This window comes from Anarrhichthys ocellatus, unplaced genomic scaffold, assembly GCF_004355925.1.
Source record: "Anarrhichthys ocellatus isolate YVR2014 unplaced genomic scaffold, GSC_Weel_1.0 scaffold6, whole genome shotgun sequence".
NCBI classification, from domain to species: Eukaryota; Metazoa; Chordata; class Actinopteri; order Perciformes; family Anarhichadidae; genus Anarrhichthys; species Anarrhichthys ocellatus.
In genome coordinates, this window is record NW_022280036.1 from 14,609,746 (window position 1) to 14,636,297 (window position 26,552).

At 43.2% G+C, this 26,552-nt stretch overlaps 2 protein-coding genes across 4 annotated transcripts in view; one reads left to right on the forward strand and one right to left on the reverse strand.

Annotated features, from left to right (window-relative positions):
• Nucleotides 1-5,620: 5,620 nt before the first annotated feature.
• Nucleotides 5,621-13,476, forward strand: marchf7 (membrane-associated ring finger (C3HC4) 7). Of its 2 annotated transcripts, XM_031846240.1 has the most exons (11): nt 5,621-5,756; nt 7,460-7,652; nt 8,740-8,886; nt 9,022-9,193; nt 9,655-9,846; nt 9,943-11,110; nt 11,191-11,360; nt 11,450-11,553; nt 11,859-11,963; nt 12,563-12,611; nt 12,791-13,476. In XM_031846240.1, the coding sequence occupies exons 2-11, from the start codon at nt 7,470-7,472 to the stop codon at nt 12,877-12,879; spliced, it is 2,379 nt and encodes a 792-aa protein (XP_031702100.1). In that variant the 5' UTR covers nt 5,621-5,756; nt 7,460-7,469; the 3' UTR covers nt 12,880-13,476. The 2 variants fall into 2 exon arrangements, with proteins under 2 accessions (XP_031702100.1, XP_031702101.1); XM_031846241.1 differs by lacking the exon at nt 5,621-5,756 and having other exon boundaries at nt 5,766-7,652.
• A 1,402-nt stretch (nt 13,477-14,878) lies between these two features.
• The window catches only part of ly75 (lymphocyte antigen 75), a 20,622-nt gene continuing 8,948 nt past the window's right edge, over nt 14,879-26,552 (reverse strand). The window contains exons 13-35 of one of the 2 annotated variants that reach the window (XM_031846239.1): nt 25,922-26,064; nt 25,692-25,770; nt 25,319-25,390; nt 24,918-25,041; nt 24,697-24,732; nt 24,422-24,591; nt 23,062-23,129; nt 22,903-22,979; nt 22,268-22,404; nt 21,611-21,719; nt 21,212-21,372; nt 20,905-21,034; nt 20,486-20,706; nt 20,231-20,393; nt 19,450-19,611; nt 19,229-19,351; nt 18,912-19,097; nt 18,583-18,806; nt 18,265-18,472; nt 17,945-18,106; nt 17,743-17,859; nt 17,032-17,214; nt 14,879-16,465 (exon numbers count right to left, since the gene is read on the reverse strand). In XM_031846239.1, coding sequence (XP_031702099.1) covers nt 16,290-16,465; nt 17,032-17,214; nt 17,743-17,859; nt 17,945-18,106; nt 18,265-18,472; nt 18,583-18,806; nt 18,912-19,097; nt 19,229-19,351; nt 19,450-19,611; nt 20,231-20,393; nt 20,486-20,706; nt 20,905-21,034; nt 21,212-21,372; nt 21,611-21,719; nt 22,268-22,404; nt 22,903-22,979; nt 23,062-23,129; nt 24,422-24,591; nt 24,697-24,732; nt 24,918-25,041; nt 25,319-25,390; nt 25,692-25,770; nt 25,922-26,064 — 3,231 coding nt within the window. In that variant the 3' untranslated portion in view covers nt 14,879-16,289. Of the gene's footprint in view, nt 16,466-17,031; nt 17,215-17,742; nt 17,860-17,944; nt 18,107-18,264; nt 18,473-18,582; nt 18,807-18,911; nt 19,098-19,228; nt 19,352-19,449; nt 19,615-20,230; nt 20,394-20,485; nt 20,707-20,904; nt 21,035-21,211; nt 21,373-21,610; nt 21,720-22,267; nt 22,405-22,902; nt 22,980-23,061; nt 23,130-24,421; nt 24,592-24,696; nt 24,733-24,917; nt 25,042-25,318; nt 25,391-25,691; nt 25,771-25,921; nt 26,065-26,552 lie in introns of both variants that reach the window. The other variant, XM_031846238.1, reaches the window with a different exon arrangement.

Consider the following 26,552-nt stretch of genomic DNA (forward strand, 5'->3'; position numbering starts at 1 on the left):
CAAGAGGAGTCAGGTAAGAGGAGGGCAAATCTCAGGTTACATGCCCAAGATCTTATGGCTGAAAGAGTGAGAGAGGGTGAGGGGGAGAAGCATGTTCTTCCCTTGTCACAGCTAGCATGAATGAGAAACAGCTCCAAGGAATGCTCCATTATCATCCTATCAGCAGCACTGGGGGAGGAGAGCTTGTGGTCTCTCTTCATGTGTCGGAAGGAAGAAGAAGAAGAAGGAGGAGGGGGGCCAGTGGAATTGGCCTGCACACCCGCAATTGGTTTGAGCATCCTCCTCCCCAACTCACTAGACCTTGCACTTCCTCATTTGTCGAGGTCGTGCGTCCTTTTTTTTGTCAGTAATTAATCTGCAGCACCGCCCTCCTATATTTATCCTTTTCACTCTCACTTTCTCCTTCACCCCTTGTTCCGCTAGCCTTGGGTACGTTTACACTGGGTTTGATCACCATTCACCGGTGTACACACGCGACTAATAATGGATCGCTGGGCCTTCGAAGCGCTACGTTTTAACCAAGCATGATGAGTGTCTCGTTGACCTTCACATTATTATGCATCTGCTGCGCAACAGTGCTGCCTCTTCGCTCCAAACTGACCTTTCTAATCCCCCAACACACGCACGCACACACACACACACACACACACACACACACACACACACACACACGCACACACACACATTTAACATGAAGTGTGTTACAGATTCAGATGGTAAATTAATTTGACTCAGAACACACTCTTAAGAAATAACTAACACATACGAACAAAAACGAATAAAAAGTATATGTTCGGGATTATCTTTGATCCATGGTTCCTCGAGGCGCACTAAATTAGATGCGAGTTAAAGTATGCACATCGAATGAACGCTGCTAATCCTGGATTTACTGTGATGCCGGGATCTGCAAGGCCTTTCAAAAACAATTATTCAAATCAATCTAATTAAACCTGTTGAAATTGGCTTTAATTGCCTCCCCGACTAAACAAACACCAAGTTCTGGCATGCAAATAATAGTGCAGCTCAATTGCCTCTTCCAAGTATGTGGAGGCGGGGAAAGTGTGAGCTGCGGCGCCCCTTAGTGGTTGATAGTTTTCTCTGTCTTTTATAATGACGTCAGCCCTGGATTGCACTGTGTATAGATCATGCAATCTGTGTGTGTGTGTGTGTGTGTGTCATCATAGAACATATTCCATTCTATTGACTTTGATCAGATATTCCCTTTGATCAGATATGGCCTTTATAACAGTATACTGTAGAATTACAAGTCTACAGTATACTGTAATTGTAGACTACACTTAGACAGAGAAAGTTCACGAGTTTCCCGATGGAGAACACCAAAGACACTCAAAGCCAAAAAGGAAAAAACAGAGTGAAAAAAAACTGTATTCCGCCTGCAATGGACTAAACAGTCTCCTTCAGAGCCGGGGATAACAGGATTTCCACTCTTTACAGGCAAAAGTTGACTTCAGAGTTTGCAGAGGTAAATCCTCCCAAGACTCAAAACAAATCCCACCCCATCAAAAAGTGCCTGGCACAGGGAAGGGACCCACCGCAAGCTCCCACATCTGAGAGTGTACTTCTCCAAACAGGTACACCTTCAGGTGCTACACAGCAAGCTGGTAAGGCCACTAAATTGCCAAGTTGCCCTGTCCAGAAAGACTCATGCAAGGTTTTGTTTGGTGAGGTAAAGGTAATGTATTTTAGAAAGGGCTTTACACAGAAGAAAACGGTTTGTACACCACCCTACCGCTCTATTTTAAAAACAGTGTTTGGGTTATGGTGGCTCCACTGCCAACTAAATCACCGTGGGGAACACTTCCATCCTACCACAGCCCTCTGCCACAGGCAAGTACACCTTCATGTGCTTCCCAGCAGAGTGGTGAGTACCCGGAACTGAGAAGAGGCCCTGTCAAGAGGAAATCCCTTTGGAAGCCACCACAACACACCACTCAGGCCTGTGATGGGTCTGAGACGTCCCCCCACCAGGTTAAGGTAGCTCGAGAGCCGAACGGGGCTATTATGTCTGCAGAGGTAGGCGCTTCAGAGACCACGACCATAACCCTTCTCGCGAGAAAGGACCAGGCACAGAAAGAGGACCTTCCACAATCTTCACAACACACCACTCATGCCTGTGATGGGTCTAAGATGGAGGAGACCAACAAGCTCAAGGAGAAAAATTACATGTTAAAGAAGGTTATCCATAAATTAAGTACCCAACAGAGTGGTGAGTACCCGGAACTGAGAAGGAGCCCTGCCAAGAGGAAATCCCTTTGGAAGCCACCACAGCACCACTCAGGCCTGAGATGGGTCTGAGATGGAAGAGACCAACAGGCTCAAGGAGGAGAATGAAGCTTCAACAACTCAAGTGGAGCAGTTCAAAGAAACTGTCAGGAAGAAGTGGCAGGAAGAGAAGTCCCATCTCCTCCAGTCCATGATCGACATCCAACACTCCCTGGAGGACCACAAGAAGCCTAAAAGACTCTGTGTGGAAAAGATTCATTCAGTTCTTCAAGTGAGCTGGAGGACAATGAACACACTCATTTTCCAGGCTATCCCACCAACCCTCAACTAAAAGGCCATTCAGAGAGCGCAGACCTTCGCCAAGGCCAAACGCCCAATGCCTCTATGCCCCTCTATGCCCCTATGCCTCCTCCATGTCACCTCACAGCAAAGCCAGAGAAAGGTCCTGCCCAGACTGTGTTCAATCCCCGGTCTGGACAGGGCCTTTCTCTGTGGATTTTGCTAGTTCCCCATATCTTTCTGTAGGTTTGATTCCTGGTGACCCGGTTTCCTACCAACACCAATACTCAATTCTTATCTACAAATTTCCATAACAAAAAAAAATTTGAACTGTATCTGAATCTAAATGCATTTTTATCTATGAATATGTTCATATGTGTTTGAAAACACGTATAGAATAAGTTTGCAGTAAGTTTCCATACTATTTCACAGGAACGACTATCATGTTTTTCTAATAAAACATTAATTTATCATATACAACTTTTTATTCGGTAGACACCATATGTCCTATTTGGTATACACACAAAGTGTATGAAAGCCTGCAGGTATTGTAATCTCTTAATTCTCAGTAGATTCAAAGTGAATGTCAGAGTGTATCATTTTCTGTGTGATAGTGACTGCTACTTGAAAAAATAAAAATCTGGATGAATTTAATAAATGTTCCTCAGATAAACTACATGTGTTTCGGGAAAACCGGAAGAGGAACCTCTCCTCTTAGAATTAGCTAGTCTAAATGATCTACCTGACCCATAGCATACTAAAAATGACCCAGGTTCTGATCATTTCCAAGTAAAGTGGGATCTTCATCAACAGCAACAACATAAACAAACAGCACAAATTATTTCGTATGCAATCTGCACATGGCTTTAAATAAGAGAGGCCACTTTAAATTATTTTAGAACCAATAGTTATACTGTCCTCCATATGTCACACAACTTAAACTACAAAAAAAACATCATCTGGTCTATAATATGGTCATATCATTTGTTTTGAATGTCAGATCTCTCTCTCCCTTTATCTATCCAACGGACATCTATCACTGACTATCAACCGTCCAATAAAGGCAAAAATGCCTAAAAACAATCAAACACATATTACAAATACAGTGATCACATGCAGCCAACAAATCAGTTATTAAAATACAGAACTTGTAATAAAGATTGGCCCATGCACATACTTAAATTATTGACTTGTTTGCGATAACCACGACAGTTCAAATGTAGTATTTGAGATTATTGATATGATTTGCTGTTCTCGCTGCCTAAACTATTAAAGCGTATGTTTACACTTATCCTCCTAGTAGTGAGTAAGAATGCAGACAATTTGGTTTTTATTTACCCTGCATTTGATACATCTCTGAGATGTCTGCTTCCACCCCAATGATGAAGCTGCTCAAAGCATTTAAAACCCTTTTTTCCCCCTGACACAAAGTTACTCTGGATAATTCACAGACTCAATTGTCAACAGTTTTCATAAGAAAAAAAAGCTTTCTACTGTAACAAAGCGTGGTCTGATGATGTTATCGCTCTGCTCCAAATCCTTTATCTTCAGGAGGAGATGCTAAATTATTAGATGTGTTTTCTGTATTCATGCCTCTCACAGAAATAAAGAAAAAAACATTTGTTATGTATTTGGCATTTGCTCAGCAGTGCTGGAAAGCATGTAAGTAGCTGCAAGCAAAGTTTTCACTTATTAATTTTGACTTGTATTCACAGCGTCCCCCTTGGGGCAGTCATTTTCAAAATGTCAGAATGCCACGATGCACGTCAGATGCATCACATGCCCCAGTTTAGTCAAAAAATCATGAGCAGTGTGTTGGAGATATTATATACAAAAGAAGAAAAAAAACTTCAATTACATTAAACTATCAAGCCAATAACTGCAGTTTCAAACTACTACAATTTAGATGTTTTAATGGATTCACGCAACATTTGAACACATATGTGAAAAGATCAAGTAGAAACAATACAAACACAATCTTGTGGGATAATATATTCCTTTATCACATTAACTGTATAATTCACTGCACCTCCTCATATGCTGGGTTAATTTCTCCACATCCATGTCTTTGCTACTCGTCACATCAGGACGTTGACAAGTGTGAGGTTTATCAAGCAAGTCTGCTGTAATCATAGCAATCAGATGTCAAACAATGATGGAAATAAGTCATTGCTGTACCAGGATGTTCAAGAAATTGTGACTTTCCTTAATTAAACGTTGAATATTTAAGCAGTATTTAATTGAGTTTTACCGTTGGGTAGTTTAGCATGCCTTCTATTTCATAAGACTATCATTTGTTTTACAGCAAAATTTTATTTTGTAGGTAAATCTTAATTAGCAAAGTAACTGTCACTAGATGCCAAATGAATCTAGTGTAAACAAGTACACCATTTATCTTTGAAATGTTGTCAAGTAGGAGTAAAATAGCATTAAAGTACAAATGCAAACAAAATAAAGTTTTATAGATCACACAAACGTCATATGCGGATACTGTTTTTTTAAAAATAATTTGTATCTGTTTTATTTCTAATAGTTTAAAATCATTAATAGGCAACATGTATTTGCTTCTGAGTGCACAGGGGCTTTGACTCTTTTAATTAAGCCATAAGGTGGTGAGACTTTTTTAAGGATTGTACACACGAATCTTCATGAAGCATCTGGTCTGCATGTGTTTCAGTAGTCTACTGAAACATTGCTTTAAAAACAGAAGAAACAAATACAAATTGAAGCACAATATGAAATTAGATTTTTTTTTTCGTCTTCTTTTTCAAGTTAGGTGTAATCGGGTTATTCCAGAGCCCAAATGTTGTATTTGACAGAGCAGGTTTGCGGGCCTGTATTGGCTTCACACCGTATATTGTTGGAGTTGTTGGTGGAATACATTGTAAAACGAGAATGTGATTTACTTACTTATCTAAGCCTCGTAGGGGCGCTGTTTGACTGGGCCTGGGGTTATTTGGAAGCGTCAAACTCGGTAAGAGGTATGATGTTTGGTTTAATCAGTGGCCCAAAAGTGTATATTCTTCTCGGGGTGCATTCTTATACTAGTTCTAAATTTTGTTTTTTAAACGCCGTGGATGAATTACGTGGCCCGTGATATTTGAGCCACGAGCAGTCTTCTAAACCACTCCCTCCGGGTCAATGCAAATCACGTGACCGTCTGTGTCCACAGCAGTCAACACGGACGCCATCGCTCCTGTTGTGGTAAAAGCAAAGGCAGATTGAAATCAAAGGTGAGGATGTTTACGCCGGTGGCAATGCATTGTGTTGGGAATGTAGGCGGTGTAAAATGTCGCTTGATGCGCGAACTGGTTGTCTCAAACCAACACCAGTCAGCGTTTAATTTAGCGCCACTGATTAGTTAACGTAAAATGTCGGGACTTGTTAACGCACAAATGACAAGCTAACCAGCTACCGTTGACTGATATGTCAGCTGCTGGAGCAAACCGCTCTGCCGACAACTAGCCGGAGCTACCGTGTTAGCACACCTAAACAGCGACTATGGGGGTGTTGTTTTCTTTATTAGATCAGGTAGACTAGCGTTAACGTTAGTTTGTAGCTAACCGTCGCATATGAAATGTGCAAGGTAGTCAATACTCGTTAGCTAAACAACAGACACGTTAACAGAAACAACGCTAGGGTAAGGGTTAATAATAATTCTTCCGATTTAGCGTTAGCTACATGTTATTCGTCTCTTGGTGTTCTGCTAAAGCCGACTGGTTAGCTTGCTAACCAACTAACGTTATAACGTTAGCGCCAACGTTGAAACCTGCAGTTTGGTTGAGACAGTTCGTAAACTATCGATCACGAGAGCACTTAACATGCTAACGTTGACCTAATGTTTGTTCACATCAAAAACACAAGACGTTACCAAGGTTTTACTTAAAGTCAATGACTATTAAACGGTCTCTGCTGAGACTTTTAATTTAATTAACGTCACCGTTATGGTTTCTAGTCTTCATGGTGTTTGTATCCCAAGAGACACGCACCTGCGGCTTGTTACATAGAAAATGAACTGCAGCAAAAAGGGACTGTTTCTTTCAACTAGTAGTTAACCACACTGACACACATTTTAATACATTTCTTTGACTTTATTGTCTTCTTTAAGACTTACTTCCCGGACTACTTCCGTTAAAGTGTTTTTGTCTATTGTTTCATTGGTAACGCATTTATGTTTCCCTAAATGTCTTGTATTCTCTTTTGGTTGGTAAAAAGGTTTAAATGTCCGTTATCTAGCCTTATACCGCCGGTCATGTCAGTGTGACAGGCTGCTGGCTCGCTGAGCTATCTTTGGCCACAGGTGCTGTAGCTAATGTCCATGGATCCATATCACTACCAGGGAGTAACTCGCACTGTACCACCCTATGTGAGAACCGCTCAACTCTTCCTTTCAGGTCCACCGGTGCCTCTGACTTTTAGCAAATGCATCACGTGCACTACAGGTTACTTGAATAACGAAAAAAAGAGACTATTACAATTTCCTTGACTGTGCACTATGTGCTGGATTTAGTAACACAGCTTAATAATAAATGATCTCAGTGTCTCATAACTGTTACAGAGCACCGTGCTTGCTGAGGCACACTGCTCAGAGTGCTTCTGCTGAAGTGTCATGTTCATGTGACAGAGTTCATAGTCCCCAAAGATAGGCGCTGTGATATCAAGTCCAGGAAGCAGCATGGTGGCAAGTGTTTTTTTTTTTTTTTGTTTTTTTTGTTTACAGACACACCGTCACGTGCACTCCATCAACAAATCAGACATGCTCTCACACACACACACACCGCCCCACCGAACTGTGTTACTAGACGGATCGAGAAGTCGCAGGCTCTTTTATAAAGTTGTTGCTGCAAGGTGTAAACTTCATTGGGTGGGGAATAAAAGATGCGTTTGTGAGCAAGTTTTTTTTGCTCGTCTCAACCGTTGGATTTCTCTTCTTCAGACGATCCGTGATGGACTCCAGGTCTCGCAGACTTCCCTTTTGTCTGCCCAGCTCAAGGTCCTCCTACACATCCAGTCCCACAGTCCCCTCGTCGTCACTGGGATCCAGCCGGCTGTACAGTAGGGAGACTGTGCTGAATAATGACCGCTTCCCGAGGGTGTCGTCGGCTTACAAGGCGGACCTGGACCACCAGGTAGGCCGACTGCTGGCTTATTGTACAGAAATGGCTGAAGGCTAGGATCCATGCATAGCATCGTTGTTTTATACACGGTGCACAACCCCGTCTATACATTTGCATACAGTGTAAATAATTCAAATACACTACACCGCTCCCTTGGTTTACTGCATTAGTCTTGGGATCCTGAATAAGGTGCGTCTAGTTTCACATTCAATTCAAATTACATGCTTATTAAGAATTTTATTTTTTAGGTGTCATCGTAGATTAACACCAGCTTCATTTAATTCAGCCTGGTATGCAAAGGTCTTAGGGTGACTGTCAGCTGGAAGAGTGTTGGTTTAAGTTGGCTAAAATAGTCAAGAGCAACAATAACAACAACTACACTTAAGTCCACATCACCCAACTGTGTGTATGTTTTTATTCCACTTGAGGCTTTATTGCCCTTCTGGTGTTTTCCAGAGAGAGGGTGTTAAAGTAAGCTCGCTTCTCACAGGTTCCCTCGGGCGCATGGTGCAGTAGCTAGCTCCACATATCAGTGGTGCAACAGCAGACACTTTGGAGGTCTTTTTATAGGGCAGCCTAGATTCCTTGGCACACGTTGTGCGTATTTCAGTCCTGCTGCTCATCAAAGGCCCGTCGGAAAAGATAGTGTTACCGTTGGCCTGGGCCCCGTCTAGTTCCTGTGCTTTCCAGAAGAGTCCAAGCTATCTTGAAAGACCCGTGATTTTAATTATTTCAGGTATACTGGAATGAGCACAGGATGAAGGTATCCTGTGGAGGTTTCTTGTAAACAAACAATTGTGTTTGCATTCAGTGTTTCTCGCCAAAACACACTAACTTGGTGAATGCATGTCTGTCCAAAGCAGATATTCTGAATACTTTAAAACCTTTACTTCCCTGTTAACGCCAGCTTGCAGTCTTCTCTCCCGCCCTTCGCTGTGTATCGTTTGCGAGATGCAAATAAAATGGCGAACAATTCATCAGAATGTTGCCCTATAGCGCCTCTTGAGATAACATACAGGAAACGTCAATGCATGTTTGTGTTATATATCTGCCCAGGCACGAGTACCAACTGATGCTACTTGTTTCACCCTTTCTGAAGAGTTCTCGTCTCCTGAGCTCGTCCAGAGACTACAGCAGCTCCGACAGTCGCTCCACCAGCTGGAAGTTGCCCTCCTCTCTGACGTCCTCCAGCCGCTCTTATGATCGCCCGTGGGCTGAATCCTCTCTCAGCAGCAGGACCAAACTGGTACTAAAGCCGAACACTCGTCTGTTTATAGCGCCTTGGTCAAATGCACCTTTTAAACTTATCGGAATATTGCGGAATGATGTCATCGAAATATAAAAGTGTCATTAAATGTCTGCCTTTTTTTTTCCCCCCCAGACTGATACTGAGGGGAGGTTGGGGCTGCGCTCGGGTCTGTTGAACGTCACTGACGACGGCGATTCTAAAAGGGCCAAGCTGTCGTACAGCAACAGAGGACTGTACTCAAGAACGGCCAGCAGCTCCGTTACAGGATCCGCCTATTCCAGCACCGGGCTTAGCAGCGTCAGAGGTACTCCATACCACACCCCCACCGCCCAGCTTCTCGTTGTATTTCCTCATTTTAGTTGACTCATCTGCAGTGGAGAGTCGAGGCATCTCCAAAGTCAGATGGCTGTTCTTTTTTTTTTTTTTTATACAGTGTTTCAGCTCATGAGCATTAGAAGCTAATACGGATGGTGTGACGATGTTTATGATTCTTTACAGTAAATACACAGAAATCACTGGGTGTCTTGTGGTCTGTCGGATAGTCTTAATTGGCTTGCAACAATGCAGCAACAAGTCAATTTGATGTGGAAAGAGCTAGCAGCTCTTTTATTTTGGGTTTAGTTGTTGCTTAAATCTTGTTGTCAGTTGTAATCTGGGATTACCACCAGCTACTTGTAAATCCATTACTTATGTGTAAAATCCTTATAGTTTATTGTTAAATACAAGCAAACCTCTTAACAGCGTGTCTACTCTTCTTCTTCACAGGTACGGGGGAAAAACTTAGCGACATTTGCGATTCCTCGCAGAGCTCCTGCCGTCTGCTCTCGCGGTCGTCCTCTTCCTCCTCCTCCTCCAATCCGCTGCTGTCCAGGAGAGAGCTAGAGACGAAGATCGAGCCCAGTCTCTCAGGTTTGGGAGAAAGAAGGGTCAGGACTCCTGGATCGGCTTCCTCGTTGTGTAGGCATATTTTGTGATGTAAAACAACCTACCCATAATGCATTGTTACGCATAAGCCAATCTCACGCAAACTGCCCGTCTCTTCCCTCATTCCAGATCACACAGACAGGGTGACCTCCACATATGCGCAGGGAGCTCGGCCTAAAGAGACCGCCTACTATCCCTCCTTTTCTTCCTCGTCCTCCTACTCCTCCTCCGCCGCTAGAGAAAGCTCCCTAAATCGCCACCTCTCATCTTCCACCTCCTACCGCTCTTCTCCTCTGGCATGCGACTTCAGCAGCAGAACCCCGTCCCGCTTCTTGAGCGGCTCATCCGCCGTCCACTCATCTCAGGAACAGACGAGGATCCCTGACTCCTCCTCAAAGATCTCCTCCCCTTACTCCTCGCACACCCCCAGGTACGCCGCTCCACCGCCCCGACCAGAGGCTGCGCTCCCTCCGAGGCCGGCCCCCGAAGGCGCGGAGCCAGAGGGCCGCAGCTCCACTCGACGCCTCTTGTCCCGCCTCTTTTCGCGGCGCTCCAGCCAAGACTCTTCCAGCGGGTCCTCCAGCGTCCGCTCCCTCGATGACGACAGCCCGTCAACGGGCGGAGAGTCCGTGGACAGCGACGAGGGGGCCAGGGTGTCCAGTGTGGAGTCCGACACCGGAGGGTCGGAGGCAACCCTGGGTAGCCTCAGGCACCGTAGAGCGGACCTCGCCCCTATCCAGGAGAACAACGATGGCTATCGTAGCGGCCTGGCTCAGGCGAGAACGGCATCGTCGAGAGAGCCTGGCGTCGGTAGTAGTAATAACAGCAGCGGAGGAGGAGGAGGAGGAGGAGGAGGAAGCTACTCCTGGCTGTCGTCCTCCCTCCGTGGCCGCTGCCCTCCCCTCCTCTCTCGCCTCAGAAGACACACTCAGGGCGGGAATGCGCACCCTGCCGCAGGCTTAGAAGAAGGCCACAGCCGTCCACAGCACTTACTGAGAAGGTGGGATGACCTCGAGCATAAAGCTACGCAGGAAGATGATGATGATGACGATGAGGAGGAGGAGGAAGATGAAGGAGCGGTTGGTTTAGAGGTCTTCGGCGCAGGTCGTCCCTGCCGACTCGAGGACGAGACGTTGCCCGAACTTGAAGATGCCTCGGCCGCATTTTCGCCATGCCGCAGAGTCGGAGTATACGACAACATTTTAGGGTCCGTGGGTCCGTCAGGTGCTGCTGAGAGCCAGCTGGAGAAACCCGCTTCCAGCCCGGATCAGGAGAAGCTGCGCATGATCAAGGAGAGGTAATGGACTCCCACATATGCAGCACTGTGGAAGCACTGTATCAAACGTAGAAGTAAATGTCCTCGTTTTCCTGCTACAGACTGCTGCTGGAGGACTCTGACGATGAAGAAGGCGACCTGTGCCGAATCTGCCAGATGGGGCAGGAATCTGCCTCCAACCCTCTGATTCAGCCTTGCCGCTGCACAGGCAGTCTGCTCTACGTCCACCAGGACTGCATCAAGAGGTGGCTCCGCTCCAAGATCGGCTCAGGTAAATGCCGACCTTCACCTGGCTGCGCCTACACCCAAACCACGTCCTGCCAACCAAGTCTGTTTTTGTCCTTTTTTTCCTTCTTTTAGGCACAAACCTTGAGGCCATCACAACATGTGAACTGTGCAAGGAGAAACTGCGTTTGAACATAGACAACTTTGACATTCAGGAGTTATACAGGACCCACGTGCAAGTAAGTCACCGTTTTACTTCTTATTTATAAATGACAGCACTCAATACAATCTGAATGAATGAATGGAAACGCATAGATGTAGATGCTTCCATGCCGGGCTCGAGGGCTCACTGAATGGTTTGAGTGAGAGAATCATGTGAGTAAAATGCAACTTTTAGTCTCTATGCCAAGCAGCTTTGAAACCGTTATGGAGGCTCCTGGTGGTCTTCTCCTTTTTACTTTGCCAACCATGTATGTACTGTACTCTCTACATTCTGGATGAAAACCATGCAGTTCAACTGAAAGTTGTTTCTCTTGCTTCACAGTCAGAATACGATGAGTTCATCAGCAGCGGTCTTTATCTGGTGGTGCTGCTGCATTTCTGTGAGCAGAGGTTCTCCGATGTGCTGGGAGCAGTCGATGCTGCTGGGGTGAGAGAGCGCGCGCACACACACACACACACACACACACACACACACACACACACACTCTCGGACTAGAACTACCCTTATTGCTAATTCAGCGCTACAGTTAGACATATAATTGTCTGAAAGAGCCATTTCAGAGTCGGTCTGTCAGACTTTATTTGAGTATACGGGCAGTGGCGGAGCCAGAGAAGTTTCTTTTCCTGGTATTATGGGGGGGGGGCTCGACTTTTCAGTGAGGGGGCTCCGAGTTTCTCATTAATGGGCCGGTTGCTACGGTTTCATTTTATACTTAAACAGACCCGACACACACACAACACACACGCAGTAGCCCACCCGCTCCGCCAGTTACAATGTAATTTTCAGATATTCAGCTCAAGAGATGTAAGGTTAACGTAAGCCACCAGCGTAAACTTTTAAACAATAATGCTGGCACACAAGCAGCAGACACTGGTTTGTGCGTGTATGTGTATATAATCGTTTTCTTTCTTACACTTTAAACCACCGACACTGAATTTAATGGTGATTTACACAAACTGTTTAAATGATGTACTGTGTACGAATGCAAATCTTGAAAAGGGAAACTGCTTCCTCCTCTCACGCAGTTGTTCAACCTGGTGAGAATTCTTCACGAGCACATGGACAATCTGGAAAGTACGTTGCTCAACTTTCTCTTCCATTCTTATGCGTTTGTCGAAAGGCAGTCCTGCTTTGCTGCAAGCAATGCTTTCATGTATAAATGTCGTGTTTAAAGCTGCAGCACACTGTAGATCACTCACTTATCGTATTCATCATCCGGCTGTATGATCTGACTTGATGTGTCTGGGTTGCAGTTCCTCATGAAAGTGACGAGGAGCTACAAGACAACAGACCGTCTATTGAGTTCTCTGACCTGGACGACGATCTTGAAGAAGAGTACTAGTTTTGTGGTGGATCGAGGGTAAAAAAATAAATAAAAAATAAATAAAAAGTGGGTCACTCCATGCCATATGGTAGCTCACCCAGTTTTCACACGTGCGTCGACATAATCATGTTCATCTGAAATGCAACGGCAGTGAGAAATGCCAAGTGCGCGGGACAAAGCTGGCTTTTGCGGGATATGCAAACTCTAAATGAACCAGAGCGTAAATAATTTGTTGGTTGACGCCACTGTATTTCTGTTTCCGTGAGAGTGCACTTTATTCAATTATGAGTAAATAAAAGATGCAAGTCTTTCTAAACCACAAGTGCTTTAATGTTTAAATAAAAAGGCTAGAATTGAAATAGCATAGAAGGGCAACAGTGCCACTTTGTGATGATAAAAAGGATGCTTTTGGGAGAGAATATTAAAAGTGATGATTATTTCCTTTCGTTTTACTGTTTTCCTCCAACTTTTCCCACTGATGAATATGTTGAAAGAAAAGACGAGAACTTCACCCAATCGAACAAATGTTCTTCATCTCTGTTTCAGTGTTTGAAATGCTTTGTCTGTTCAAATCTAGTTTAATGCGTTTTGAAAATAAAGATCGAATGCAAACTGCTTCTTCTGCTGTCCTTTCTTATATTTATCATTTATTATATCTTCTGTTATCTATGCATGTTGCAGGCACACTACAGTTAACACGGTGCTTCTTGTTAGTCACGCGGGCTCGCTACTGTTGATGGTTGAACCTCTGCTCTATTCTTTTAACTAGAGATAAATTGCTGCACACAAGGAAGAAGTCTCCACACTTGTAAGGTGCCGCCACTGCCGACATATTGGCACCTTTAAATGAGATGTTTCACACCTGTGAGTCAGATTTGTTCAGCGGTGAAATAAAATGGCAGCCAAGTGGGATTATCACACTGCCTCTAAATGTGTTTAATGGGGATACTCCCGTAACATCCACCCCAAAACATAATTTTCATGCTAATTTAAATAATATTGTACAGTGATGTGTAATCTAGACAATGCAAGTGAATAATGGGAAAGACTTAAGAGACTCTGAAAGCAGCGGTGGTGATACGACTGACACGGATTTACCGCTGGAATCCGTAAATAAGTTATTTGTCATGAGTCCATATACAAATCGGTGGATCCACCGTTGAACGCTGGTTTCCAGTTGTCTGAATATTTGTAAATCTGTTAAATATTTGCCAGAAGTTTTCCACTTAAAATTACAGTCATTCAATGACGGCGAAATAGGCCCTTTTCACAGCAGCCACTTTGACGTGTCACAGCAGGGTTACAACAGGTGTAATTGATCAATTCAATCATACTATTCTATTAAGTGTGTCAATGCCGTTCCCAGTGAGCCAGCATGCACAATACCAGGGCCCTGGTCCACCTAAATGAATCGGGGCCATACGTAATTAGTCACACCTGTGTTTACTCTGAAATGACATGTCAAAATGGCTGCATCAGTCGAACGTCATTGTTAGCTAAGCCTGACTAGTTGCATATAATATTGTTACACACTTAGATGTTGCAAGTTGTGAATGAAGACAGTTATATAGTCAAAGTGTGCACCTCTTCACGGCGTAAAAAGGTGTTTTTGGGTTAAAATTGAAAGAGGCGTTTAATGGCACTTTCTGCTTTCCATATTCGAACGGCACCCACCCAACGCAATGAGCGCTCTGCTAGCCACTCATTCTAATCAGCGCCCCTCCCTGCCCACAGTAGCTCAGTTACAGATTCACATCACACACTAACGAGAAAGGTGCACCCAGTAGAGTGCAGAGGAAATCCGCTCAAAGTTGTTGTGAAGGACAAAAACTAAGCTTGAGCATTGAGCCGTAACTGGCCATCCAAAATATTTAGCAGAATGCAAGATTAGCCATGGACAGACACAGAGATGCACACTCACTCGCTCACACGCTGGCATGATTACATGATCCACCTGGCGTAGATAATAAATACAAATGAAATAATCATTACAGTGGAAAAAAATGGAAAACACGTCTTTGAAGACAGGAAATTTATTTGGAAGGAAACTGTACCTGATTTGAGCTCAGAGATCTGCGTAGGAGTGATGGTGAAATAAAAAAAACAACCCACAAACATTTGGTTTAGAATTGATATGAATGGGTTAACAAGCCCTACTGAGGCAGTTCGACAAAGTGAAAGGAAAGCTCAGGCTTTTGACATTCAAACAACTCAAAGCATCTTTGGTTCATTCTCAGTTATAAAACATATTTACAAAGCATTCACAGCAAAGGCCAGTGCAAATTGAACGTCTCTAAAAACTCTCCCAACCTCATTGTGCTTAAATATAGTAGGAACTGTAGCTCCACGACATGTTAAAGTGCGTTCTTGCTCAGTAGTTAAGTGCATAGGAAAGTCAGATCTACATAAACAGACAAATTATACAAACAAAACAACATGTGGCTAAGACAGTGTCCTACACTTTTAAAACTAAGCAGCAGGACTAAAATATCAGATTCTTCTCTGGCATTATTCATGTATTGACAACGAAAACATATTAGTAGGTATTAATACGTTGAGTGGATCCACAAATACACTGAAAATCACCTCATCCAGTGGCTTAAACCTCCTATCTCTCCTGAAGTAATGATGTTAACAGGCAGCCAGTGAGATTCTCATCAATGACAAATGTTTTCTTCTTATTTAAAACAGTCCAACTAAAAATGAAAATGTATTTTCTTGATCCGAGTGCAATATCTCTCAATCCAGATGGTTTTAATGTGATTTGCTGAAGTTTAGCCTTTAGTTTCTTCCTTTTGCTTGGGGACAGGTGTGGAGCTGTAAAGCTGTTCATCGTGAGGCACATACAACACTCAAGTCAAATGAAAACAGATCTTACTGTGTATTCAGCTGGACTGGTCTTAATGTATTGATTCATTGTTACCACATGGAAATCAAATCTTCTTAAGTTGAAAAATAAAATAATGCCACAGACCGTATAAGCTGATAAATGCACGTTATGTTTCTGATAGTTTGGAGTCACTCATACATCAGTGCAATTGAACCCGTTTTAAGGCTGAAAGGGAGTGTTGTGTCGCCTTGAATATTTCTGTAAATCAATTTAAATTATTTTTACAATTTAAAAAAAAAAAAAAAAAAGTCATCCCACTAATGTCAATGATCAACATTTACCAGAGCATCAGACCAAGTATTTACATTAGGTATAACAAAGGACTCGATCTAAAATAACCCAAATTAAGAAACTGAATTGGCAGAATTTCTAAATTCTCTCACAATATTTACAGTTTTAAACATAATCGTAGAAAGTCTGCAGGCTTAAGCGGCATAAATAAATAATTTAAGAAAAGGGGAAGGCTGCTCTTGCTCAAAAGCACTAAAATGCACGCAAGGCACATCAATACTCCCTGAGGCTGATTACTTAAGCGAGCTCAGTTAGCGTCCGTTATAATACTGGCGGCGTCTGCGTCGTCAAAGGTCCTCTTGTAGCGTACGGTGGAGGAGAAGCGGCTTCCTCTCTTCTTATAGACGATGAAGCCGACGGCTACCACGAGAGCGAGGACGACCACGATGAAGAGACCCAACGCCACAGGAGAGCCTCCAGACTCTGAGCACGCAAAAGTGAAGAGACAGGGAGTCAGTGTGTAGAGGTTTTTGGTCCCATTAAACAAGATGTCATCATGTTTGAGTTCAGACTAAAGAATGTTTATTGAAAATCAAACGTGTAAAACATCTACCGTTGTCAGTGAAGTTACGTCACTTTAGAGAAGCTGGAGATTTATAGGTAAATATGACGTAGCAGCCAGATAGCTTAGCACAAATACTAGAAACAGTGGGGCACAGCTAGCCAGTTTTTCTCTCTAAAGCTCACTAATCAACACATTATATCTTGTTTGTTTAATCCTTACAAAATCTGAAGCGTAAAAATGACAATTAGACATTTTAAGGGTGATTATGTGCCGGACTATTTCTCACCTGGGACCAGCAAACTTCCTGGAGTGTCTGCCAAATGTTTACCTTCAGACAGAGCCCGGCTAGCCATCTACCCCTTTCTAGTCATCGTGCTGAGCTATGCTAACCGACAATAGTCTCATCTAACTCTGGGCAAGAGAGCGAATACGCACATTTCCCAAATTGTCAAAAATCTTCCTTTAGTGCAGTTGTGATACTCACTTGCTCCAGTTTGGCAGACAACACGGCTGTGGCTTGCCTTGCAGCTGACAAATTTCCAGCTTCCCTCATCTCCTGCCATCATGACGGCACAGTGGGCGTCAGACTTCTTCCCAGTAACCAGGGCCTCAGACTTCCAGTTAGAGTAGGCCAGGGCCGAGCCATCCTGCCAGGATACAGGCTTACCTGAGAGGGAGAACCAGGAGACCATCAGAGGGGAAAGGGAGGACTACCATCGCACAAATAAATAATAAAAAATGACTTAGTAAACGCACAGATTTATGAAAACAACATTCTTTGGTTTGGCCACTTGGAGCAACAGAATTGAACATTCTGATGTAATCACCATTTATTTGTTTCTCTATTTCTTCCTTTGTTTTCGTCACATGTAAACAGAAGGTTCAACCACCAGGAATCAGCTGTCACTCCCAAATTCAATGACGGGTTGTTTATCCCTTTCCTCTGAACACTTGGCTAAATCCTATAAAATGTTTTCTGTTGCTGTAAACATTATATAAAAACAAGCCTGTATCGTCAATTATCATCACAAACAAACAAAGGAAGCTTGTTTTTCATCTACAAGTCAAACTCTGGAATTATATGCACGAATATAATCATGATTTGAAATATCTGAAAAGTGCAGATTGGAAGTTGTAGTGTTACCGAAATCCTAAACAATGTTTCACTGCCCTGCTTCCATTTCAAAGTGTTTACCTTCAGCATCGACCTCCACGCCGAGCCATACTCGACTGGTGATGAGCGGGTCATCGAACAGGTACTTTGACACAAAGTCGTTCTCTTCTTTGGTTTTTAAGGTCAGTAGTTGAGCATCTGTCAGCAGAAAAAAAACTGGTGGACTACAGTTGCCTCAGATGAATACCGATTCTAACCCTTCATACACCAAACACGGACTCACCCATGCTCTGACAGATGCTCCCGGCCTGCTTCATGCTGTACGCGCTGAAGTTGTAGAAGCTCATGTCGAAGGCGTAGCAGTGCTCCTGGTGCTGCACCCACTTGGACACGCCGTTGCTCCGAGGGCAGCGATTGGCCGCTGGGGTCACCTGCATTCTGGCTCCTGATTCATGACAACACAGATACAAGATGGACGACGGCCAATGTGCCACTACAGCATGAAATTAAGTCGCAAGTAGATGCATGACGCCGTGATGTACAAAGTGATTCAGTGGTGCGAGAGCAATGTGGTTCTATGTATAAAACACGGCGATGTCTTACTCTGGGAGGCGGTGGTGATGGTGGTGGTATAGCAGATGGCTCCGTCCAACAACTTATTGCAGCCGGTCTTCACCAAGGCTCCAGCAGGGGTAACCTGGACACAGCTGGCGTCTAGTTTGTCCGAGCCGGAGCCCTCCGGTGAGTCAGAGATGGTGGCTTTGTAGTCAAATCTCGTTCCATCGGACCACTCGAAGTCTGAGTCACTAGCCTGCACGGGGAGGAGGGAGGGAGAGAGAGAGAGAGAGAGGGGCCGTTTTGAGCAAAAGAAAGAAATCCATACGACATGCGCTTGCTCAGAAAACATTTTTTGCATCTTACATCCTGGTTCGATAGGCCAATCCAGAGCGGGAAGCCGTCCGTCTTGGCAATGAGCTTCACGTGTGCACTGTGCTGGATGTCGTGGACGCTTGCCAGGTGGCCTCCCCTCCGATCGCACTCTTCCAGAGCCTGGTGCCAACTCAGTTTTTTGGTCACAATCTCGTAGCTTAAGTTGCCGTAATGTTGGAAATCCTTGGACGACAGGTTGTACTCCTGCTTTAGTTCTTTAGAGCGAAGGATTACAAGATGCGAGATTGTTTTTTTTGAGCACGGTGCATTTTTCAACAGAATGACACAGAAATGTGAATCATGAAGTGCGATGCACCAACCGTTGTCCAGTTTGCAGGTCACAATGCTCATTTGCTTGAACTCTGCAAATTGGTTTGGGTTCGAGATGAGGATCCAGTTGCCGTCAACGGTGAGACCAGCCATGAATGGTCCGTCTCCATCTGGTCTGCCATTTGCCCAGTTGGAATATTGGACATTTGTGCCGTCATACCACTTCATCAGGTTATCTACAGCAGAACAGAATTACTATTAACCCCTTGCATAATTACACAAAAACACAGGCACACACACAGAACCAGTATCAGTGTCGATATGCACAGGCTTAAAAGTTGACATAGATGTCTGTGAAAGTATGTACCGTTGTCATCGTTGAACAGCCCCAGCCATACAAATTGGACCAGGTTTTGAAACGGTATGAGTTGCTGCTTAATAAACTCGTTCTCCTCTGAATTTCGAATGGTCAGGATGTCTGCATTTAAATCTGAAACATAAACGCTTAATCATCGGTCTGTTGTAGAAAGATTCATAAGCAAACCAACATGACACGACAACATGTGCCCAGTGTTGTGACATTCTTACCTAGCTTCTTGCAGGTATCCTGAATCTGTCCTTGGTCAAACTGGTCCCATCTGGTGGAGACCAGCTTGAAGGAGTAGCAGTTGTTGTTGAAGGGGATCCAGTTTGGACCATTAATCTTATGGGGGCACTTGACTGCAACATCCTCTGGTGTGGCGATGATCTCTACTGTAATCCGTAAATTTACATTTTAGTTTAGTTTCTAAAGATTAGCGTTTGCAAGAATACGGGCGCATGCCAACAGAGAAGAGATGAGATTGTAAATGTAGATGAAACCAACCCCGAGACAAAAAAAATGAAGAGGACGTACAACACAGAAGAATTTAGAGTGCTTATGTTGAAGTTAGGAAGTCTACAAGGATTTAAAATAGTTTCAATTTTGACAGAATGATTAGACACATTTCAAAGATTAAATTAATAAAGAACGATGGTGACAAAAAGTGATTGGGGGAAAAAAAAAAAATCTGAACCGCTACTCGTATTATTTCACATCATAAAAATGAATAAAGGGTTTCTTTTTTTCTGTAAAACTGTATTCATAACAGAAAACTTGGAATATTCCAGAGCTTCGATTTTATAGACTTACAACTTGATTACAATGCCCAGATCTTGCTTGTGCTTTGTTTTGACAGCCAGGCCTAACAGGGAAGCCGTAGCTTTGTATTCAATGTTTCTACTGGCATCGCTGTAAACCCTTTAAGCCTGATGTTTCATACACCACCACTCGCAGGCATTCACTCTATACGAGGAGGTGAAACAGCCGTCTGCGCCGAGCAGTCCGTACCATGTGGTTTGTGGCAGATAGCGCCTCCCAGCTCCTCCTCACACTCTTCGGCTTTCCAGAAGCCGTCGGTGTCCAGGTAGACGCACGAGCCACTGGTGACGTCGGAAGACCAGCGGCTGAAAACAGTGTGACTGTGGTCGGTCCAGCGGTAGTGGATCCCGTCCTGTGCACAAAACCCAAAGAAAATATTCCAAAAGAAGTATCTCGCAAAAGTAGTGGATTCGAATAAAGGCAGCCCTTCCTTGGCACACTTACGTCTTCGCTGAAGAGGCCGATCCACATGGGCTTGCGCGCGCGGCTCACGTGCACGGTGAGGGTGGCTTGCAGGAAGGTGTCGGCCACGCTTGCCAGGTCCATGTCGTTGCTCCTGCACTGCTCTAAGGCCTCGAACCAGGTGAGGTTTTTGTTGAGTATCAAGATGGTGTGGTTGTTCACCTTGAAGCTCTTTGTGGGGACGCGGGGCTCCTCTAGCTTATCTGAAATGAGTAAACCTTGTGTTTTAAGAACATCATGTCATGTGAGAAGTATTTATCTGGGCACTTCATGCCCTTTATTAGAGAGATTACAGGAGAGAGATTAGGGGCGGGAGCATAATTTAAGCATAAGCGTAACTTGATTAAGTGAGAGAAATCTGTACAATAAAGTAGTATTCAGTGCGGGAGGTGGTGATTTACCTGCATAGTGTTGGCAAAAGGCCAAATTTTTAAATTGTGTGCAGGACGAATAGTCCCAGGTACCCAGCATGGCAGAATTGGGGTTATTGATCAAAAACACACACAAATCCATACTGTCCAGATCCCATGTCTGTCAAGCAAGAACAAAAAAAGTACAGACAAAAATGACATTGTGAATTCAAATGTGGTTAAGCCACAAAAAGGCTTTATACTACTTTCTTCACACATGCAGTATCTCTCTGAAAGACCTGTAAACAGACTGACGTGTCCCCATTTCAAAAGGGCAGTGAAGGAAAGGAGAACTTACGTTGACTTTTATATCCCTGTGCATGCCCAGAACCAGGGGGTTAATATTGACGTAGTTAACTGGGGACTGGTCCACCCATTCCGGGTCGCCACGCTTGATTTTCAGACCAATCCATATACTGTCCATGTTTCTCATGCTCGGCAAAATGGTGGTGATGAAGTCTGAAACACACAATTACGGTGCGACAATGACTTGTGTTCAATAGACCATGCGTTTGGACTCTGAGCAACTATAATTTCTTTAGTTGACCGGCTCACATATGAACATTATCAAACATAAAATTATATATTTTACAACAGTTAACAATGCGTTTGACATCATCGGAGTCATATTGGGCATATTATTAACCTTACCCATCATGTTTATCAAACGTAGAGCTAGAACTATAGCTGCCCTCACCTTGCTCCGCCTGATCGGATATAGTGACCAGGGTTCCTCTCACCGACTGGCAATCGTCATTGGCATACTTGAAGGACACAGGCTTCATGCTCGTCATCAATGTGTAGCACTAAAAAAAAATTAAAAAAAATAAAATAAATAAATAAATAGAAGAAGAAACTCCCAAGTTAAATAAAATACACAAAGAGATAAACAATGGTTCAGATGCCAAGCTAAATAGTTTGAATGCTAATCCACCCATTTTAACAATTGTTCTACATTTGCAACCAACCTAAGTGAGCAATGTGAGAAGAGTTTGATATTCAAAATGTCACTCGGGCAGTAAATATGAATTATATAAACCATAGTTCTTCAAATCTGCTGCCATTTGAATTCCTTCTATTGCACTAAACTGCAGCTGTGATGGAAATATCTCAAATGGAGATTGTCTATGTTGGGCCGTGATTTTGTGGGAAATGAAGATTTTTCAGTCGGTGTTAAAGAGCTTCCAGGAGGACTTTCCTTTAAAAGTATGGATACATTATCATTCAATTATCTCCAACTTTGAACAGTAATTCTGTCTTATGCGATTTTAGCGTTAAAGTATACGACCATAAGGACAGTAGTGGATCGTTTTTTTTAGTCTCTAAAAGTGTAGTTGCTGTTGAGCGATCAGACCTTATTTCTGAAGGCCAGAGAGCCATTTCCACAGGGCAGTCCTCCAGGCTGAGGCTCCAGAGGGTTTATCTCCACTGACGTGATGTTGTGTCTCTCACACACGAAGGACAATTGCTGACTGCAACTGCGCTCATGCTCTGCAAGTTGACATTACGACAGCAAAATGTGTGGATTAGTAAATGAGACCACAAGCACGATAATGAATCAAATCAAGTAAAAGGATTAAAGCCAGATTAGTTCTTATAAATATTACCGTACTGTTTTACGCTACTGATAACCTTTAAATATTTGAAATGAATAGCTTATAGCTTTACAACCTCTGAAAACTTGGTTTAAAATCTGAAGATTTTCCCTAGAAGGTTAAATATTCATCAGCATTTTGTTCTCACATAGAAGCCGATTGAGAGAAAAGGTTTTCTGGGCCTTTAGATTCATCTGAACCAGGTTTTTATTCAAGTTTGAAGTTTCATATTGGCCAAGAAAACAAAGAAATAAGAAATGAGGCTTATTTCAAACTGAAGCCAAATATATAATTAAACAGATTTGAGCTGAAGTCGTTTTCTATCCAATGTGGTAAGTTAAGAAATATCCGTAACCACACTCAGCTGTAAAGAAACTCTGTGACGTTTGCTCACTTGGAAAGAAGTTTTCAGGACTGATGGAGGTGCATCTGCCCAGGAAAACTGAATGGTAAAAGTGCATCTGGGTGTACCTAGAACATACAGTATTTCAGTCAACATCACACTGTGTTTGTACAACATGAACGGTATGTGTGTGGAACTATACTGGCTTACGACATGGGGAATATCCGTCCAGACTCTCTCAAGTCGACCCACCAGCCTTGCTTGGGAGAGCTGGACATCTGTTCAAAACACGCAAGCAAAAGTACCACATAATAAAATAATGAACTTTATTAGCTCTTGTCTTAAACAGAGTTTCTAAAATACTTTACAAAAAAAGAAGAAAAACTTCTCAGGCAGTGATCACGAGTACAGACGTCAAGCAGGCAAGAAACTACGCACAATACAAATAAATCAATTGATGTGTAAATACTCGACTGTAGTTCTCTTGAGCTCTCCACAGATTGTGTATTGCACTTCCATAACGTTAGAGGACTCACAAGAGTACGGTCAAAATTCATGCAGAGATGTTCAGTTAATGTCATTAAGCTGAAGAGATGATGTTTTTTTTGTGGTTAGTTTGGGGGCAGAACTTTGTTCAACTTTATTTTGACTGCTTCCAGCTGTTTTCTCATGAAATATTGTCAGCTTCCCATGAACAGATGAAAAAGGAAGGAATTTCCCGGTCACCAGGCTCTGCCAATCAAGTACGGATGCCCATGGGGAGAAAGAAACGGGGTAAACAGGGTAACCGCAAAAAGAGAGAACAGGAAGACAGGTTTTCACCCTTTTTCCTTTTTAACTGCACAGGCGTATTTATGAACTTTAATGCGCCCCAGTTAATTGGACCTTAATGCACACACAGTTGAATTAATTGAACAAAGCAGTATTATAGGGAAAGGCCCTTTGGCCTGATGACTTCTTTTTCTGGGGACAGACAGGAGGCCTGGATTCTGAGAGCGGGGAGTCCTGATAGGAAAGGTAGGAAGCGGCGTGTCCATTTACAATTTTGGAAGTCATCGGAAGCACCTTAAAGTCTGATCTGACATGGATAGGTAGGTAGCCAATGGAGAGAAGCTTAAACTGGTGTAATATGCTCACATTTTCTAGTCTTAGTTAAGTTTGTGAACCATTAGAAGACTTTCAGCACTAATGCTGTCTGTTAAAGTTAAAAAAAATAACAATAATGTCTGAGAAATGTGGAACATTGGAAGCTTTGAATGGAGTCTCAAGCGCAAAGTATAGATAAGAGAAAAGCTTGTGTGGTCTGTGTGTCTCACTGCACTAATTAGCTCATCTCAATCAGCTGTGGCTCATCCAGCTGCTCAGTCAGACAGTCAAGCTCATAAAGATGGAGTTGAGGCGCACTTCTTACAATCCTGTTTCCCAGTTAAGCACTAACTCGCGTCGCTTACATTTATTGCTCTGTATTTTGGAATTTCTATTAAAGATAATCTTTTGTTGTTATTTGAAGCAGCTAAGCTAAAAATAAAAAGCAGCATTTAAACAAGTCCATCATGGTTTGACCACTTACGTTCTTTAGCTGCTGGTGGATCTGTCTGGCAGCAGTCGAGCCGAGTGGTGCAGCCAGCTTGCTGCCGTTCATACTGCAAAAGAGCGTTGCCTCCTCAAAAGTTAGCTCCGGCTCCTTAACGAACCAAAACTCTGCTCCGTCTATGAAGATAGAGCTCTCATGGTGTCCACCTGCAAAGCATGAAAAGTCATTCTATTAGCAGATCATCTGGGAATAAAAAAAGAAATTCAGGCCATTTGATTTGAACACGGAAACGGGAAAGATTTGGTCATTACCGGGATTGTACCAGTCTGGGATCTTTGGCGTCTTTCCTGTTGAAGCATACGATGTGAACAAAGAACGAGTTATATCAGAGTGAAACCAAAAGCAAACAAACAACGACATCATATCGGGTTCATGTTGGGAAAATCTTGTTCTTTACCTCAACTCTGTGGATCACAAAAGTACAGTAACATTACAAATCTCTGTATTTCCGCAGTCTTGGTGAGAGTCTTACCGCGGGGTAGTTGGCAGACCCACTCTAGCCTGGCGTCACAGTGGAACGGTGTGGCGTAGAACGGTGTGGGGGGCAAGTCGTGCAGCAGAAACACAAACAGGTGTTTCAAGGTGCTCTTCGATGTCTAACAAGGAAATAGATTGTTTCTTTCATGATGACATTCAAACATACGAGAAAAAGCCGTTTCATGTGTGTGACATCGCAGATCTGGTTGCTCCCTGCATTTATAGTGTAAGAAAGGAAAAGCCACGAAGAACGTCTCGAGATAGAGAGTCAGATTAAGCTTGTACAGTATAGATAACCACACTCAAATACATGTTTTAAAAAAGCATGCGTACAGAAAAGGTAAGAAAGAGATTATACATTTAAAATACATAAGTGGGTATGGAAATGGTGCTCACCTTGAATGCAGTGCAGTCCCGACTGTATGCATCATCCTCATGGAAGTCTTGGTGTAAAATATCCATCGAAACCTGTTAAATTAAATTAACAGACTAATTACTCATAAAGAAATACAATACAGTGCAATAAGTATATCCAAGCCAGACATGTTGTGTTTGCGATTAATAAAGGTTTATAAAGTAATATAATCCAGCACTGATATCATCTTCATTATACTTTGATTTGCTCCATGAATTTTTGTCAAATTCCCTTTCTTGACATAAAGGTTATTACTATTATCAACATGTTAATTGGTGAAAGAATATTTGTTGAAAAAACACCAAATGATGTCTCTTAAAAATAAGTCTTGTATAATATGTCTGTCATACTCACAGGCTGACCGTTGCTCCACTGCCAGGAGCGATCGGCTGGGTTTCTTCTGTTCAGGCCAACCCAGAAGTAGCGATTATCACTGCAACAACAACACCAGAGCAAACCAACCATCACTCCTGACACTAAATGAATCGTCTTCCAAAGAAACAAAAAAGAGACGTTGCCATTTCTGTTTTGAGACGCAGCAGTTTAAAGCAATGCGTACGGGACGTGCGTGCATGTGTGTATACCTGATGGTGTCTCTCAGGATGCTGTGCAGGGCCCTCATCTCATAATTGCTGGTGAAGCTGGGCAGGTTGGCTCCCAGAGCCTGACAGAAGTGCTCAGCTTCCTCCCAGGAGCGCTTCCGGCTCAGCCTCTCCTCGTGGAACGCCTGACGAGGCGAAACAACAATTTACGACGGCTACTTAAAACCGTGACAGTGAAGCAACAGACTGGATTGTAAAAGAATGCCTGTCAGATAATGTAATATAGAGTCCAATAACTATTAATGAGAAAGCCATTGTTTGGATTGGTCCAATGCAAAAGCAGCTTCGGTAATAGATACTTAAGATTTACTTCATACTAAACTACATAGTTCTTCGTTTGTTCCCAGAATTATGTAAATAGTTTACAATTGATACATTAGAAACAAAAATATAATTTTCTTTATTCCACGCATTCTTCGCTCTTATCCCAAAATTGCCGCCTACATTACCCACAAGGCAACTTGACCACCGACGGCTCGGTTGGAGAGTCCAGTGTGTTATGCTAGTAGCAGCTAATGTAGCCTGGAGCCATAGCCTGAAGCAGATGTGAGGAAGTCTTGTTCTCTCACACACACACACACACACACACACACACACACACACACACACACAC

What these genes read in the sequence shown, in the direction of transcription:
- marchf7 (XM_031846240.1), top strand. Translation starts at nt 7,470, where the DNA reads ATGGACTCCAGGTCTCGCAGACTTCCCTTTTGTCTGCCCAGCTCAAGG. An exon ending in TGGATCGGCTTCCTCGTTGT is followed by an intron (nt 9,847 to 9,942) that starts GTAGGCATATTT and finishes CCCTCATTCCAG; the next exon opens with ATCACACAGACAGGGTGACC. An exon ending in CCGCTCCAAGATCGGCTCAG is followed by an intron (nt 11,361 to 11,449) that starts GTAAATGCCGAC and finishes TCCTTCTTTTAG; the next exon opens with GCACAAACCTTGAGGCCATC.